Source organism: Lissotriton helveticus, chromosome 5_1, assembly GCF_964261635.1.
Source record: "Lissotriton helveticus chromosome 5_1, aLisHel1.1, whole genome shotgun sequence".
NCBI lineage: Eukaryota > Metazoa > Chordata > Amphibia > Caudata > Salamandridae > Lissotriton > Lissotriton helveticus.
Window position 1 is genome coordinate 1724322286 of NC_136065.1, and position 19058 is coordinate 1724341343.

The 19058-nt window shown below is 45.3% G+C and overlaps 1 protein-coding gene across 1 annotated transcript in view; it reads left to right on the plus strand.

Moving 5' to 3' along the window:
• Positions 1 to 19058, plus strand: part of LOC144753800 (galactosylgalactosylxylosylprotein 3-beta-glucuronosyltransferase 1-like) — a 467694-nt gene that overhangs the window by 111475 nt on the left and 337161 nt on the right. Inside the window, exon 2 of the mRNA XM_078641372.1 lies at positions 11264 to 11643. Coding sequence (XP_078497498.1) covers positions 11264 to 11643 — 380 coding nt within the window. The remainder of the gene's footprint in view (positions 1 to 11263; positions 11644 to 19058) is intronic.

Below are 19058 nucleotides of genomic sequence, written 5' to 3' on the forward strand. Positions count from 1 at the left end.
CACACAGCATCCTGGAGGGCAACCTGGTGCGCGCTGTCTCGTCGTTGCGGGCCCAGATGGCCTTCTGGAAGACCCTGCCACTGAATGTGCCCAGCAGAGTAGCACTATCTGAAATGATAGCCCTGCCCAGGCTGCTATACCACTTTGCGAACATCCCACTGTATGTCCCCACTAAGATATTCCGCGACCTGGAATCAATGCTCCGCAGCCTGATCTGGAACGCTGGGCGCCCCGCGTGGCACTGGCGAAACTGTACTCCCCAACTGCTGAGGGAGGGCTGGCAGTCCCTAACATGGAGCTGTACTACCTGGCCGCACAGCTACAATGGGTGACACACTGGCTCGGCGGCTCCCACCTTGACGACACGGCCACCGCTGACTACCAATGGACCCACTCGCAGGTTTGCGCTTTGTTTCACCCCCTGACCAAGGGGCCCCGCCCCCTTCCCCTGCACGTGGCTGTGGCCCGTAAATGCTTCATCCGTAGCCTAAAACTGACTCAGGAAGTTAAGCCGTATGCCCCCGCACTCCCCCTGCTGGGCACCCCCCGGAGGGGTGGAGCAGTGACAACACGTATTCTAGAGAGCTGGACTACGGCTGGGGTGGAGACCATGGGCGACCTCTATGCGGATGGGGCTATGCTCACATTTGCAGAACTGTCGGAGGGCACGGGTCTGCCGGCGGGGCAATTCCTGCTCCACGCGTCCATACTGCGAGCATATACGGAGTCCTGGGGGGATGTCCAGGATGAGCCGCCGATTCACCACCTAATTCAGTACCTGCATGTTATGGGCAACGGCTCCCACGTCATCCGCTGGCTGGCGCAGGCCCTCCTCATACACACACAAAGACCCACGCAACCGATTAGGGACAAATGGGCAGCCCACCGCGGGAGGGATTGGACGGATAAGGAATGGAACCTGGTTCTGGCCAGCCCCGTGAATGTCCCGCGCAGCCCCCGCTTCCGGATCATTCAGTTGTATATACTGCACCAGGCATATTTATCGCCAGATAGGATCAACAGATATTTCATGATTAACACTGCCGCCTGTCCTAGATGCGACCTGCTGGGCGCAGATATCTTACATATGCTCTGGCATTGTCCCTCTCTAGCTGCATACTGGGGAGAGGTGACATCTCTCCTGACACATAGCACGGGCCCGGGGTTACCCCACACGTGGGAGGCTTGTATTCTTGGGTTATACAAAAGAACCAAACTCAATAGGACGCAGGCTCGGTTCTGGGATCTGGGCCTCATTACAGCCAAAAGACTGCTCACTACACACTGGAAAAGAAGGGAACCGCCAATCCCCAAACACTGGTATGCATCCTTCACCAACTGGGCTAGAGCAGAAAGCACGGCACTACACCGGGAGGAGATAGCGGGCTTAAGGCAGTTCCCGATAGCCCAACTCTGGGACGAAATACTGAGGTCCCTCCAGGGGGAGGGCACGGCCAGAGGGCTCATATAGAGACCGCTACGAGTAGGATAGCACTGTAGGGGTAGTAGTGACGACGACAGGGACACAGGCTGTATCCCCCCCAACATGACACTCGCCAGCCGGGAGCGCTGGAGATGAGGCGCCAGCGGCTCGCAGGCAGCCTGCCCCCCCCACCGGACGCACTAGGCAGCGGCTGCGCCATACGTCTGACATGCTGGCTCCGGACACGGGCGAACACCCACTCGAAATCACACTAATCCACAATGGATTGAAACACACCCCAGCCCCTCTCTGCGGCATCGCTCCCGCAGGTACACTCTCCCTTCCCACTCCCCATCCCACACATATCCCCATGTTCATTGTTTCGGACTCTGGTTTCCCAAGCGTAGCCATGACCTCCTTACACGCCACACCAAGAAGATGCACCTGGACCCTTGTCCGGCCATAAGACCGGACGCGGGTGACGTCCCCCGAGAACATAGCGTGGCTATACTGTTCATCCGTTAGGCGCTACGCTACGCGCACTCTGTTGACAGCCCGAGGGGCCCCACTGCTCTCAACGGCTGTCGCACATTCTGACGGAGGTAGACTGAGCGCATGCACTGCTGACCCCTGCTTCATTGCTGCCCTCCCAGGGACTGACGCTCAGTTTTTGTGGGTTTCAGTGTCATGGATGCCGGCAAAACACGCGATAGAGCAGCTACAAATTGGGACATACCAATGAGAACTGACCTGTTTTGTTTGCAGAGTTAAAAAGTTTACTTATAAGAAAATATTAAAAATGAGACGTCATTTGCAGACATAACTGTACAGTGAACGCATGTGATATGTAAACTGTAATTAAAGCCTCATTCACTGAGGGTACAACGGACGATACGATGCATCTTTCTCTGCACTCCCTTATCCCCAAGTTACATCGCAATGTTGCAGCCGGCCCGCTGGGTTGTGGGCTAAGCTATATGTACTGCTTTCTTGAATAACAATAAACGTCTTTATAAAAAAAAAAAAAAACGATGGCGTAGTAGAACAGTTAAATATGACAATCAGGGATGAGCCACTTTTTATATGTTTTAGGGGGCAGAACCCATATACTGGGCACTAGACAGCAGTTCCACAGGGCACAGAGTCTAAAAACAAGGTATAGTATTCAGTAAAAATGGCGGTGACTACTTGAAAAAGGGCATTTTCTCACAGTAACTCAGAAATGTGCCTAATGTAATTTGTCTTTTTTTACTTGACTTTTATTCTTTTGCTATCATCTCCTGTGTATTTTGAGGCAGCTGTTATCTTTTGCAAACTGGGACATACATTATTGTGATTTTAAGATTCAGTTTGCATGTTTGAACTCAGAGTGTTCTTCATTGTACTATTTTATTATGGGTTTGATGTGACTGATTCTCTGTATTTGACTGTTGCTAAAGAGTCTAGCACAGATGCTTGGTTGAGATAGAAGTTGCTAAGTGTAGAACAGGAGCAAGTTTAAGTGGTTTGGTTGATTTTAGCTATAGTATATGAGTATTGAAACATATCTGATGGGAATTGGGGAACAGAGAGGGTTTCTGTGGGAGTGATTAGTTTGTAATTAAAGCTAATGAGAATGAGCAAAATTAAAGAGTAGTCCGGCCTTGTAAGAAAAAAAGTGTATGTATTATGTGCCTTAATGTTACACGTATATTTGATTTAAATGTAGTTCCTAGCCACACTTACACATGATTATTTTAAAGGTCTACTGTATGCCACATGTAATGTGAATCCAATGCGCTAGAAAGAAAAAATGAAAACAAATTATTTGAAAAATATAATGCTGGAGTTATGACCGTACTTTATCTTATTTCATTTCATGTCAGAAGCAAAGAATCCTGCAAGAGAAAGTTTTAAAGCTGTAGATTCATTTTCTCAGTGTTAAAACTGTAAATCTGCCACACTTGCCTCTCAAGAGGTTTGCTCAGTTATTACAATTTATGTACTCATCTCCTGGGGCTTCTATATAAGAGTCAACTATTACCCACTGTCCTGCTTGATGCATTTATCAAGTTGGTCTTTTCATCGCTCCTAATATGGGTGATAATAAAAATCAGTCCTTGTCTGTACCTAGCTTCTGGAAGCAAGCTATATTTACAACTGGGTTGAAGAAACCATCTGCTGATGCCAATATTCCTAGCAACTACCATCATAAAAAGATGATGGCATGCCACTGGAGTCAAGCTAGCTTGGCTGATGATGGGTGATACCCCGAAACCGGTCCCAGGATGATTGTTTCTGGTCCAAAGAGGATCTGGTCAGGCAGTTCTGGATGGACAGTTCCCATGAGGAGCATGGACAAGACTGATTTGCATATGTCTGGATCTAAATTGAAATGGCACAGTGAGCAAAAAAACTATGGATTTAAGCCCAGATCTCTGTACTGGTGGTGAATGTTTGACATTGTTCAGCATTCTGTCCATCACTTGTTCTTTTAGTAACTACCACCAACATCAAGTAAGGCAACCAATTAAGCTACCCATTAAGTTCGATCTTGACTAAACGATGCAGGGCGAAAGGCAAAATACAAAGTAAGAGAATACAATAAAACTCCTAATTTCACTAGATCCCAAATGCCAAACACTTGAAGGGAATACTGGGATTTCTGTAGACTGTCGTACCAAGGTCTGCATTAGCACAAAAGTCCAAGACACAATTGTTGTAATTTCAGTGCTAGGTCATGGAAAGGATTCACAGTTTACCAAACCTAAGGAGTGCTTTGTGTCACAGTCTGTTAAGGACTGGAAGTTAAGAAGGCCTGTCGAGTTCCCTTATTAATTGCCTGAGGAAAGGATATCTCCTCCCAATAACCATTGTGCCACTCTGCACAGAACAGTATACATGAAAATGATCAAGGGCCTTAAGTAGGTTGCCCAATACCGGTCGGTAACGGCCGAAATTACCGAATTTAGGCTGTTACCGACCGGTATTGGGCTTTTCAGATGTAGGTGGCCTGATTTCTGGATTCTGGATTTTACCGAATCCGTAATTTAAGGAATCGGTAAATTACCGAATTCTTAACATACCGATTCGGTAAATTATCGAATCCGTAATGTAGGGTGCACTCAAGTTAGTGCATTCCTGAGTTAGGGATTCGTTATTTACCTGGTGGTAAATATCGAAAACCTTTGCCAAAACAATTATTTTGCTTTTACAACAGTGCGATGTGGCAGACATACATTCCCTTAGGGCATGTATGTGTGCCACATGTGCACCCAAGCTCTATTCCGGGGTGCAACAGGGTGTCAATGTGACACCCTGCCACCCTTGAAAATGTTCCCCCTATTACCGATTCGGTATTTACCGAATCGGTAATACTGAATGGCTTCCCATTCATTCCTTTGGGCCTCCAGGCCCATAGGAATGAAAGGGAATTACCGAATCGGTAAATACAGATTCTTAATTACCGAATCTTACCGATTCGGTAATATTTACCGAATAATTATCTACATCCCTTTTACCTATTCTTAAATACCGAATCAGTAAAATTCTGTATTTAAGAATAGGTAAATTGAGATTACCTACATATGGCCCCAAATTTCTTCCTAAGAGAGTCTCAGGAGATAAAAAACTATGAGTAAAAATTGTCCTCAACAATCTTGTACCTCTTGTCTGGAGATCAAATTTAATACTGAAGTGATTTGGAAGGCACCAAATCTCCCCTTGACATGAAAGAAGAAAAACAGGCCAAGTATTTACAAAGTACAACCCAGTAGAAGTTCCAACTGCTAGAATCAAAATTAAGGAACAAAAGTAGTAGTATTATATAGCACGGACTTGACCCTAGTAGGGTATCAGAGCGCTTCACAATTAGTTAGGCAAGAAGAAAATATGACAACCAAGCAACACAAATACTGTCAATACTAACCCTGGGCGTAGGTGGCATAGCGGGGCTACGCGGAGGTCCATGGAGTTGGGAACAAATTCCGTGGAACTCCACTCTGCTCCGCTCCGCCACCCCTATTAACAATTAATTCTACATTAATCATAAGTAGGCTGTCCTGTTTTCAGTTTCTATTTTTGGTAAATTCTGGTGGGGTTTTTTCAGTGTTTGGCAATTCACCTACCATCAATACTGACCCACTAGAAACTATGGTCTGATGTATTAAGGGTTTTTACCCATTCTCTGTGGGTAAATGTGATGACACATATTAGGAAAGATTTTTATGAAACTAGCCATCTTACCTATCAGTGAAAGAATCAAATGCAGCCAAAATATAAGATGGGAGTTTGATATGTCCTGATTCTCTACAGTTTATAAAATAATTAAACTGAACCTAAAACATGAAACTAAACCCTGCATCTTTAGACCAAAGGCCATAAAACTGAAAAAAGTAAAAGGAAGAAGAAACAATATTTTAGTGGCATCCTTAAAGAACAAAACTCAAGCAGAATAATGTTAGCCAGTCTTTCTTACTGCTAGCTTGTATAACAAAGTTACATTTTATTGACCCCTTCAGTAAGAACAAAATGACTCTTTCACTTTCTTTTTCCTTTCTTTGAATGGCATTTAGTTTGTGGTTTTGCAGGTGTTTTTTCAGTGTTTATATGTTTTCACCGGTGAGAGCTATTTTTCTTTCAGTGGGGTTTTATCAGTTATTATAGGTTTAAACCTAAAACCCCACAGCCTATTCATAAGTAAAATAAAAACCACTTAACTGTACTGCGGCGACCCAGGGCTGCTACACGCATCAGCAAGAATGGTCACAGGTACCAAGAAATACTACCACATCACCCCTGCATTACAAGCCCTAAAATGGCTACCCATCTAAGCAAGCTGCGCCTTCAAAACTGCCTGTCTCACCCATAAAGCCTTATACACAGGCAAATCGGACTACCTCGCTGCCAAACTCACAAAATCTGGACAATCAAGAAACCTAAGAAGCTCTAACTCGCTCCTCTTAATCCCCCCAAAAAGACATAAACTAAAAGCCCTCTCCCACGCTTTCTCTGGGAATGCCCCAAAAATCTGGAACTCTCTCCCTACCCACATCAGGTCTAATGCCTCCTTCACGATCTTCGAGGGACAAATAAAAGAATTTCTCCTCAGCCGTCATCTATGTGCATCTGGCTAATGACCTCGATCTTTGTGATCTCCAGTACTCTAAATGCTACTCACTGTATTCTGGTTATGTTTCTATACATGTATGCTGTAAACCTCTCTGATACCCCTCGGATCTTGTAAGCACCATATAAAACTCCTAAAGAAATCAATAAATACAGCCACCAAACAGTTCCAGTTTATCAGCTAGGTACTTCGGTGTGTTGGAGTGTAGTGCTTTATGTGTCAAGCAAGCAATTTTCAGCTGTATCCTTGCCTCATAAGGGAGCCAGTTTAGTGTATTCAGATAAGGACTGATGTGCTGTCGGCTTGGATTAAGACAGACCACATTAGGTAGCATTTCCATATTCTAACCTGGGGATTACTAGTGCTTGTACAGCTGTTTTGAGGTCGTTGAAGGGAAGGAAGTGTTTTATTTTTCTTAGTATGTTGATTAGAAAGTTGAATCCTTTGGTGGCTGTGCTGATGTGTTCATTCATTTTGAGATTCTTGTTATTCGCAGTGATCTAGTGGAATCTATAACTTGTGGAAGCCAATTGAAGGCTGTTTGGTGTTTCATCCAATCTTTGATTTGAGTGATCCTTTTGGTGGGGTGATTAAGCGGAATTCTGTTTTGAGCGAGTTGAGTTTGAAGTGGTTCCTGGTCAGCCAGTATTGGTTTTTTTGTAAAGTTGTGTCGAGTAGACGGTTATCTTTAGAGGAGGAGATTTTTTGGTAGAGTTGCGAGTCATCTGCATTCATGTGGTATTCAGAATTTCAGTTAGAGGCTCTATGAAGAGGTTGAAGAGAGTAGGTGATAGGGAGGGCCCCTGCGGTACTCCTAATATGACTGGAGTGGTATTGGACAGGGTTTTGCTAATCTTGGATCTCGGATTCTGTTGTAAAGAAATGAGGCAAACCAGTTTAGAACAACCAATGATAGCCCCATTCTGAGTTCCAGTAGGTAAAGGAGGATGTCATGTTTGGCCGTATCGAAGGCTGAGGAGAGTTCTAGAAGGATAAGGAGGCAAGATTATTTCTGATTCAGCATTTTAAGCATGTCATCAACTATAAGTGTTAGAACGGTTTCAGTGCTGTGACCCTGACGGAAGTCGGATTGATATTGGTCAATAAGATGGAACTGGTTTATGTGACTGCATAGTTGGATATGGATGCATTTCTCGAGGAGGTTTGCCAGAGAAGGAATGGTGGAGTTTGATCGGACGTTATTTGGGTTTGAATGATCTGCTGAGGTTTTTTTAGAATGAGGGTTACTTCTGTTTTTAGGCACTCTGGAATAACCCCCTTGAAGTAGTGAAGCATTCACTATCATGGTCCAGAGTGGAGGTAAAGACATTTTAATCTCCTTGGAGAGGTTAGATGGTAGTGGGTCGCAGAAGTGGTTTGAAGGCTTTAGTATTTTTAAGATATTAAGAATGGCCTTTTCATTAACAGGTTTGAATGTATTCCACAATGTGTTGTTTTTAAGGGAGAGATCTGTGAAGTAAGTGGACTGAGCGATCAGAACCGGGCGGGGGCTATTTGGAGGTATTATTGGGAGGAGCTCAATCACCATCTGGAGATCATTTTCAATCTTTGTTGTCTTATTGATTAAGAAGAAGGCAAATCCATTGAAGTTGTCTCCCGATTAGAATCAATTGTGAGAGGGTTAGTTTTTACAGGATTATTGCTTGACATTTTCAAATAGTTTTTTGGGGCGATTTCTGACCCTGTTTAGTTGAGTTCTAAAGAAATTTGCTTTTGAGTTTCTGATGCGTTTGTTGTAGGTGCTCCTCAGTGATATCGGGTGCTTAAGGTGTTCTAGGGAACGGTGAGGATCTCCACACTCATTTGGCTAGTCTCAGATTGAGTCTTTCTTCATTTTGGTTCTCGTTGTACCATGGTTTGGAGTCTTTAGTGGAGAGTTGTTTTAGTTGTAGAGGCACAATAGTGTCAAGCATGGTCATCATGGAGTTGTTGTAGTGGTTTGTCAAATCATTGACATCAAAAATGACTGCCAGAGGAGGCAAGATGTTATTGCTGAAAGATGCCAGGTCATTTGGGTGTATGTCCCTAGTGTTTCTTTTCCAGTGTTTGGGTTTTTTAAGTTGAGGTTTATGTGTCCTCACTGATTCAATGATTAGGAAGGTGATGGGGTGATAGTCGGTGTAGTCGCACGGTACGATGGACTCATGTTGAATGGAGTTTGCACTAGCAATGACTAAATCCAAGGTCGCACCCAGGTTGTGAGTAGGTCTGTCGCAGATTTGATTGAGGTTTGCTAGCAAGGTTTGAAGGCTGTTAACTGATGGGTCATTCCAGTGTAGGTTGAAATCACAGAGGAAGATCTGAGTGCAAGTAATGTCCCACTTTGGTAGGGACGGTTTTCATATTTTGTTCGATGAATGATAAGTTGGCATCTGGAGGGTGATATATCAGGTGCAGTTTGAATAGAGGTCTGCTGTTGCCTGTAATGTTTATGCATAGGTTTTCACAAGAGGCTAGCTTGGCGGTTAGAGACTGCTTCACCGCAAGGTTACTGCTGTATATGAAGGCAATACCCCTGCCCAGTTTGACGGGTCACTCTGATCTTATAATGCCATAGCTAAGTGGGACTAGTAGGTCAAGGACTAGAGTAGAGGAGTCATTTAGCTATGTTTCTGTTAGGAGTAATAGGTATAGGTCGTGAGCAAGGATGAGGTTGGCGATATCTGCTGCATGTTTCATGCAAAAAGAACATGAAAAGGACAGAATGTTGAACAATGTCAAACATTCACCCCAGTACTGAGATATGGACCTAAATCCATTGAGCTGTATGTTTCATAGCTGATCTGGAATTGAAAAACATGAATTTCAGGTGAGGTTTGGTGTCAGCTGGGGACATCTGTTTGAGGGGGACTAGCATAAGATTGGCCTTATTTATGTCTCTAGCGTTCTGCCTAGGTTCTCTGTGTGTGTTCGGTTTGTGACAGAGGGCTGGGAGGGGGAGTGAAGTGTGTTGTGTTGTTACAATGGTGCTCGTCTGAGTAAGTAGGTGGGGAGGTTTGGAAGGACATGCTTTCTAGCTTACGTTGTGAGGGAGTAGTGATTGAAATCCTTTTGGGCAGAGGTAGTTGTGTCAAATGGGTCATGGGCAAGATAAGATTATCTAAAGGGGTGAAAACTGAAGGTGGTAGGGGTGGTAGAGATATCTTCATTGCTGTGCATCTCTGTGATCCTTGTTTCAATAGTGGCATGTGGGCGTTGATTGTCTTGGAATTCAATGTGTATGTTTGGCAACAAAGAAGAAACCCAAGTTTAACATCCCTTGCCCCATGCTGATTTTTTAGTACTACCACTGTCCATTATGTCAGATGCTCCAAGCTGATAATGAAACACCCCTCTGGCTGAGTACACATGCAGAAACACCAGAACAATCCAGTCGGTGGGAAAGCCTAGGCATGTGCTAAGCATGATGTCCAATAATGTGCTATCAGGAAGTGGGCTGTGCACTACTTCATCTGAATATGTGAAGTCTCTGGTAAGCTCTTGGTACACCTCTCCATGCTACTATTGGAATAGATATCAGCAAAGATGGACCACTTATATGGCGACATTTCATTGTGTGTTGATAATATGTTCTATGCAAATATCGCTACTGCTGTCGGAGGCGCGAGCACAAACAACAGGTGTAATCCCAGATACTGTAAATTCTGTATAATTGAGGAGCATATTCTTGTATGAGCTTGTATGATTTGTTCAGCTCCATTGTTCTTGAACTGTGGTGGGGGATTTTTCCATCTTGACCCTTCAAAAAAAAAAAACATAAATATGTCCATAAACAGATTTCTTTAACTGCCAGAAGTACATGTAACTTGTTAATCTCTGAAGAATTTTTTGACCATTGTTTTAAATGTTTCTTGGGGATTTTGAGGACTAAGGGCCATATGTATCAAGATGCCTATTTGCGATTCCCAAATAGCGATTTTTAAGAAATCGCTATTTGAGAATCGCAAATGGGTATGTATGTACAAAATCGCAATTTTTTTGCGATTTCTTAGAATTCCTTAATTGCGATTAGCAAATTGTGAATCACAATTAAGGAATACTTTCCCATTCATTTCTATGGGCCAGGAGGTCCATAGGAATGAATGGGAAGTTATTCTCAATTTGCGATTCGTAAGGGTGCGGACACCCTGTTGCACCCCTGAAATATGCATGGGTGCACATGTGGCGCACATACATGCCCTAAGGGCATGTATGTGCGTCACATGGCACTTTGAAAAGTGCAAAAATGTTCATTTTTCAAGGAATTTGCAACTTACCACCAACTAGAAGTTGGTGGTCATTTGAGATTTATTAAGGGCATTTTGCTAATTTTTTTTGCTACATACATTGCATTTAAGGAATCTCAAAATTTGCGATTCCTTAAATGCAATTGCAAAATAAGGAATCGCAAATTTTGCGATTCCTTATTTTGCACTAGTTTTGCTTAATACATTCCATTTAGCAAAGTCGCATTCGCAAAGGCCAAAATTCTGCGAATTTCAGCCTTTCGAATGCGAATTTGCATGATACATATGGCCCTAACATCCCAGCCAGAATGATATACAAATTTGCCATAACGTATGTTATTTTATAAATTGTGTGCCTGTATATTATATTCATCCTATTCAATGTACAGAATATAAATGGTTGCATGACAGAAGAGTAAAAAAGTCTTATATTACAAAATATCTAGCTGTTTGCAAGTAATATAATTTTTGCAATCTCTTTTTCAGTCTTTAGAGACAAAAAGGATGAGTGTATCAAACTACCAACTATCTTTGCCATAACCCCCACCTTCACACGGCTGGTGCAGAAAGCAGATTTGACTCGTGTTTCCAACACATTTCTACATGTCCCAGAATTCCACTGGATTGTTGTTGAGGATTCCACAAATAAGTCACAGCTAGTCACCTCTTTTCTCGACAAGTGTGGTCTACGATACACCCATTTGAACATCATAACCCCAACGGGTGTAATAAAGTCTAAGGGTACTGTGCAAAGAAACTTGGCGCTATCCTGGCTGCGAGACACATTTAAGTCCAACCGCTCAGTAGAAGGAGTTGTATATTTTGCTGATGATGACAACACATATAGCCTTGACATTTTCAAAGAGGTGAGTACTGTTCTTTTCTATTTTAAAATGTTTAACATGGGTGCTACTATTTAAAGAAAACAGCATAAAATGGTCAACAAGGGAATAGCAAGATGAAGAAAATATATATCCTATAACATATAGTAGTTACATTCAATGATAATAACACTTTTAAATCAAAAGGAATAGCAGTGTGTTTCAAACTAAGGTCCTCATTACGATGGCGGTTATACCGCCACCGACAGCCTGTCAAGTCGGTCCCACCGCCATCCCTATAAACCGTCCGAGTGCCGGATTATGATCCAGCAGTTAGAGGCATCGTTCGTAGGGACAAGCCGCTGCTTTTCCAAATGGCTTAAGGAGCTGCCCATTGGGGCAGCGGTCATACCATAACCTCTACAATAGGGGTGATGCATGCTCATGCACCGCTGTAGAGATTGCAATGACTGTTTCCCTCGGGCTGTGCACGGCGGTCCAACTGCCATGTACAGGCAGACGGAAAGGGACTTTGGGGGCTCCTAGCAGGGTCCCCATCCCCCATTGGCCTCTGCTATGCGATTTGGGGGGCACATGTGGTGCCCCCCAAACATCCATGGACTCTGTGCCTCATAGTGCCTGGCGCACGGAGCATGGATGTTTAAAACATGCCTATTTCTATTGTGACAATTGCTGCGGTCCTTTTCCGGGCGGCTACACAAGCAGCAATAGAAAACAGCATGTTTCCGACCGCCTACATTACGGTCTGATCGTAATTTGGCGGATGGGACCGCTGACTACATGTCGGCTGGTATCCATCTCACAATTATGGCAGTCAGAGCTCGTCCGACTGCCATGATAATAGGAACCTAAGTACTTTAACTATGCATTGTAAAGAAATTATTACCATTAAAACATATAGATACTGTGAAATAAAGCACACATGAAAAGAAACAGAATGACAAGAGAGAACTAAAAGAAACAGCAGAGGAGAAAACAGGATCAAATATAAAGATTTTAACCATAATCTTTTATATAGGTGGGAAATAATTGAAATAAAGATAAATAGAATATACAACAAGCAGCACAAAAAGCAATAGACCTTAATGACTTATTTCAGATTTCGCAGAGGTTGAAGAGCTCCAGCTTAAGAACAAGTAGGTTGAAGGAAATCCTTGATAAAAAAACAAACAGCTAATGGTAACTAAAATTGATCCCCTTTAGTGAGATGCAGGTTTGAAAAAGTATGCGGTCAATCAGTTCTTTGATTTGCACAGATACCATTCCACTAAGATGGGTAGGACACATTACAAGTCTTTCCAACATGAGGTTTTTAGCTGAAAACAGAAGAAATAAAAGGAGCCAATATTTCATTAATTAGTGAGTACTTTTCTTAATGATCGAAGTTGATATCAGTATGACCTTCACTAGCGTCATTAGCCATATAATCAACTTCAGACTGTACTATTGCCTGCTCAATGTTGCTGTAACATTTCGGTATTACACGGTCTTTTAAAGTTCTGCACTAACATTTGGACTGACTGGGCGGTGCAAAATTCTTTTTACACTTTTACAGGTGCCGTCAATGAAAAAATATACGGGCAGAGTGGAGCCTCTGATTCACATCTCTAAAATGTTTATGGGTAGAGACTTCGGTTTTCCTCGAGTTCCTTATTTCACAGCAATATTTTGTGAAGTAATCACACTTGACACTCGTGTATACTGCAAAAGGCCATTTATTAGGACAGGACTGCGAATAACTCAGAACAGTTCAACAACATAGAACCTCATAACCAACATCTTATTATATCTCCCCCCTCATTCTTACTTTGCCACAACTTTCACCTATCCAGTTGCTTCACTCTTTCCCACACCTCTTCCTCCCATGAGCTCCTTCCCTCCCTAGACTCATTCTCCCTTTTTGTCCCCAAGCATCCTTTCAATGCAAAAGCGTCCTTGCCCTATCCCAGGGCATCCTGCATACTGTCATCCATCGCCTGCCTACAACCTTTCACCCGCTGAGGGGTGGGTAGGCCCACATCTGATTCCCCACCCCCCTCTCTTCTACCACCCAGCAAAATCCAGAAAGATGTTTTGCTGGCCCACACGCGAACCCACTACAACCAGCAAAGGAAGCACTCTCACCTGCACCGAAACTTCTCCCTCCATAACCCCCCTGCAAATCTCGTAATTCCATCATATAATTTGCATTGCTCATCTCAGAAAGATGTACCCCGTTTGATCGGTACAGAATAGCCTCGCCTTTCTGAATTCCCCCAAAAGACAATACTGAGATGCCATTCTCCCCACAAAAAAACCTTTATCGCCCTGTTCAGCTTCCTTCTGGCCCTGTCAATTCACCCCTTCACTTCCTTCTGCGCACAAACTCATGCCATATGATGCAGACCCTAATTGTTACTGAATCAAAACCATGTCCCTTTGCATGTGTGGCAGTAGGGTGAGTCCAGAGAGCTGCACCAAGTCATTTTCCCAAAGATGGAGCAGCAGCATGTCCGGACACCTGCGTTTCGGAACCACCATTGCTAAATATGGCAGCAAGTTACCCCATCTTATCCCACTCTTCACCCACTAGAGCACCTCATGCTGGCTTCTGGGCAATCCTAGGTTACATCCATAACTCTGATGTGCTGCATACTTCTCTGCCCAGTGAATAAAGTAGTGTCCAACCAACCATGGAACCATTTTGTCTCTCCCAGGGCCGCCTATGCACCCTTTGAATAAACGAAGAATGTTAGAATGTGTCCCGAGACCCCCTGGAGTCCCCTCAAAAAGCACTCCCTCATTTATGCACATATCTGTCTCAGCACCTGGACCTCCACCTGCCAGTCTTACGAATCCTCTACCAATACCAAACCATATGTGCAGCCACAGTTGCCGCCCCAATCCAGAAGGAATGTGTGAGCAGAATTCCTACTTAAACGTGCCAGAGTCAAGCAAAGCACGGTCAACCGCTGAAAAGCCGCAAGTCTGAACCCATTCTCATGGCAGAAAACCTGTTCCTGACCCTAAGCCAGGCTGGGAATTCAATCCATACTTTCTCCCCACACACATCCCCGCCACCTCCTTGATGTAAATAAATCCACTTTACCCTCCCCAACTGATCAGTCTTGGATTTTTTCCGCCAAATACCCAACCTACTCCCTTTGAAACGCACTTCACCACACAGCACACCCATCTCTGACTTCAAACCCAAGTGCTTAGACACTCGAAATGCACCGAACAACATTCACATAATGTTCAGCGGAAACAGAGCACCCTCAAAATATCAACACAACACTCAGCAGATCCAGCAACAGCTCGAACGTAATCGCCTCCCTCAACTGCCTTTCACTCCCCGACCTTGCTCTGCCCCCACCTTTCAAAACTTTCCCCAATATATCATCCTGAGCGAGATCGAACCCCCAGTACAGATTTCCATAAAAGGGTAAACCAGCCAGTTTACCCGCAATTGTGGCAGGTGACAGACCACGGCCAATTAGAAACAAAACAAAACCCATGACCCTACTTTCCTAGTCCACCCAGTCCATACTTGACAAACTACCCAAAAGACACAAATTCACTCCAAGCCAGCCAATACCTCCTCCTCCAAGCCAGCCTAAATGCTCTCATGCCCCCCACTCCCATATGTCCACCAGGACTGGTGTCTTGCAAGACTCTGCTACCGGTGCCAGACTGCGAAAACTCTCCCACTGTGATTGGAACAAGGAATCAGCGATAGAGTTGTTGACCCCAGGTTCACGTTTAGCCTTTAAAACTATGTTCTGTTGTAAGCACAACAACATAAATAGTGCACACCCTTAAGTCTCTCGCCTCTCTGCTTGTTGACCAAGTCCCCCACAGGCATATTGTTCATATGGAATAGCACTATCCTGTTCGCAAATTCTTCCCCCCAGACTGACAATGCCACCAGGAGTAGAAAGAACTCCAAAAAGGCAATACTCCACCCTTGGGCCAACCGGTCCCTGGCCAGACCTCAGCACACCACATCCATCCCAGAACAGAACAAAACCATGCGCTCCACCGGATTTCGAACACTAGTGTTTGAACTTACAGGGTAACAGCAGGTTCCCACATTTGTGTCCGTGGCCTTTGCAACGGTTCCTGCCCCGTGCTTGGTGGGACCAGGCTGAAAGGGCTTTTATGTAGTGGGCAGACCACTCGCCATGTGTGTCATGGCTGAAGACTGAGTTGAGGACATCCACTACATCTACAACTCCAAATCCCATCCCCCCAAGGTTTCTCTGGGTTGAGGTTAAACCGGGCCCTAAACTCCTCATCATTACTAAGCCAGGTAACTCCTCCAAAGTGCAGCTGGACTTTGCAGATTATGTCCATGTATTTGAATAAAGCATTGGCCCTATCTGCATACTTCCCACAGTAAATGCTAGCATAGATCAGGACGACAGATGTCCAGTTATCCATGGTAATGGGCACCCTCAGCCGCCTAGCTAATTCCCACTCCTCTTCCTTGGAAACTCTCTTTTTCCTGAACGTCCTTTTGTAACATCTTGCCCACATCCACATACTCATGCCTCCAAATGGGTTTTTTGGTCTTTTCAGATACGTAAGACCCCAGGGGCATAGCGAGCCCCATGTAGGGCAACATTTCTTTTGGGTTCCCTCCCTTTGTGTCATCATTGTACCACACCACTGCAACTTCCTTTCTGGCCTTGGGAGTCTGGGATCCCCCCTGTGTACTGTAGTCTGTGGCATCAACCGCCTTACCATCACCAGAAAACTCCTCCTTTGATGGAACTTCCGCTTCATCAATTCTCTCATTTCTGACCCACCAGGATTTACATTCATTCCCAGGTGAGCCCACTTGCCTAGACTCCCACACTGTCCACCAGTTGCCCTTTACTCTGGGCAACGGGCTGCATTCTGTCTGCCCGGTGGACCTTCCAGTGGTCAACTCCATCCCCCATCCTGTGCCGGATGCATGGTCTGCACTTGACTTTTGCAAAATACCAACTGGAGAGGGCATTGTGCCCCCCCACTGAGCTTGTGACTCATGCAACTGCCCATACTCATCATCACTCACTTCCCCTCCTCTCAGTCATCAAATACCTTCCTCATATTCCTGCTCCAATGTGCCCTCTTGGTCACACAACCCGCTCCCATGCCGCTCTGTGCCACATACACACACTCCCAGCCCTAGCCCCCAAGAAGGGGTGGGGGGCTCCCCGTGTGAGGCATCTGGTCCCGTGCTATAGGGAGGGCCGCTAATGACTCCTCTATTGCTTCGGCCCAATGTCCTGGGGCCGGCATGCACCCCGTGGAGTCTCCAACTGTCTGCCAACCTCACCTGCCGGCATTACCACTCTGCTCACCGCAGGGCTGCTCCAACCATGCACCCCCTTGAACTACCGGCTCCACAGGCTGCAAAAGCCCTTTTAGAGACTTGTCTGCCTTGCTCCCCTCCAGGTACCCAAACCCAGAACCCAAACTACCCACCTAATCGTTCCCATACCCAGGGTCACCTTTGACCTTCTTAACCTGCCCACCCTGCTCCAAATGACCCTCTCTCTTATTGCATAACTTGTCTCACTGCTTTTTAATCTCTTGTACCAGCCAGTGCTGCTCCCTGATCTTCTCCTCCAAATCTACGCCCTGCCACCTACTCAATGGAATGTCCCCAGCCCCTCCTGGGCGGAGAAATCCATTGACCCTTCAACCTTGGAGGTTCTGACCCATGCCTGAATGCCTGCCCTGAGGCCCATGAGGGGCTCATTGCTGTGTCCCCTTCTGTATCCACACTATCTTGATAGTCAGGAGGGCCCACTATGGACACCTTCCTTTTTTTACTTAGATTTTTGCCCCCCCCCCCTTTTGTAGTCCCTGGCACCGCTCAGAAAGGTCCTGAGGCCCCTTCTGGCTGCCCATCCAGACCGGGTCAGAGTCCCACCCCCCGCTGCTCCCCTGGCGCTCCTCATAAGGAGGTCCCAGCCCCCTGCTGCCCAGGGTGCTCCAACAGGCCTAAATCAAGCGTGGTCTGTTAGTTGGGTGCCAGCTACCTGCTCCACCTCCCATGGAGCGGATACCATGCTGCCACAGGGGGTGCACTGCGTCCCTGCTCTGCCCCATGCTTTTTAGCTGCCTTACCTTTGGATACATTCATGCAGCTGCCACACCAGAGGCTGCCCTCACCGGGTGAGACACGCCAACCCATACCTCACAGAGGACCTCAGGCTGCAACAGATCCGCTATGCCCACTGAACCGATGGTGCGCAAATCGGCACGAACAATTTCTGCTTCGTCCACCATAAGGCCATGAAAGGCCAAAAGGAGAAAACTCCTACCTACAAATGCCCTCAGCAACATAATAGCCTGTCGCGCAAGGGGCATGAGCCATAGAAAGGCTGATCCTCTCTCTGCACACCTATATCAACCCTCGCCTAGTCCCCTCCCCTGCCCACTACCCTCCTATCGTGTCCTGTCACATCATTCTCCCTTCACAAAAGATCTCATGGGAAGACTAGGCTGGGCCCCTGCTCCCCATGAGACCCTCCGTTTTTGTAGTGAGTTAAAAAATTCCCTTCATAAAGTAAAGCTCAAAACCTAGTCTTGGGCCATTGGTGTGGGGGTCAGAGTACTCCACTCATAGTATTGTTGAAACTGTACTCTGATTATAAAGTTTTGGAAACCTTTGCTAAATCTTTAAGTTTGCAAAGTTAGTTTAATGGAAACAGTATGTTTGACTTGTGAGTTATCTAATGCGCCAATGGTACTGGATGCAGTGATGAGAAATTTACCATAGCCTTTTGGCTGCATGACGACCTCTTTTTTTTTGTTTAACTTTGTTTTTATTATTGGTGCTATAATCCTTGTATAAAGTACAGTTATACATAATGATGTCATCATACAAATTAAAGCGTTGCGTAAACAATCATTACTTTTCTGGCATTCCTTATTTCCAGCATCATCAGTTTTTACAGGCACTAGTTGCGACTCCATATCATGCTGTCGTTGCATACAGAGCTAAACCATGAGCAATTAAATAAAAACATATACATAACTGTAAACAGTCTACCCCACCGCCCGGAACATTTACAGCAAAGCCATGCACCACCTCATGTCCTACAACTATGTCTCATCATTTATGTCAGGGCAGCCCACCCAACTATGACTACTATTCTTAACGTATATCTTAGTGTCCTGTACCATCCAGTATGCAATGACCATCACGCAGATGGTGTGTGCGGATGCTCGGGGGCTGGATATAGATCTGTGTAAGGAGAGCAAGCAGTTCGTTAGTGAGGAGGGAGGAAGGGGGCCCGGGGGGTTTGGGAAAACCGCATGACAGACATTCATGTACAGTCACTCTCAGAATAAGCAGCCGCACATCACTTGCCTACCTGCACTTTAGATATTAGTAGCTACTACTCAGATGGTGTCCGCCGCTGGCTCATCCACCTGTGTCTCCAAATGCTCACGCCAGT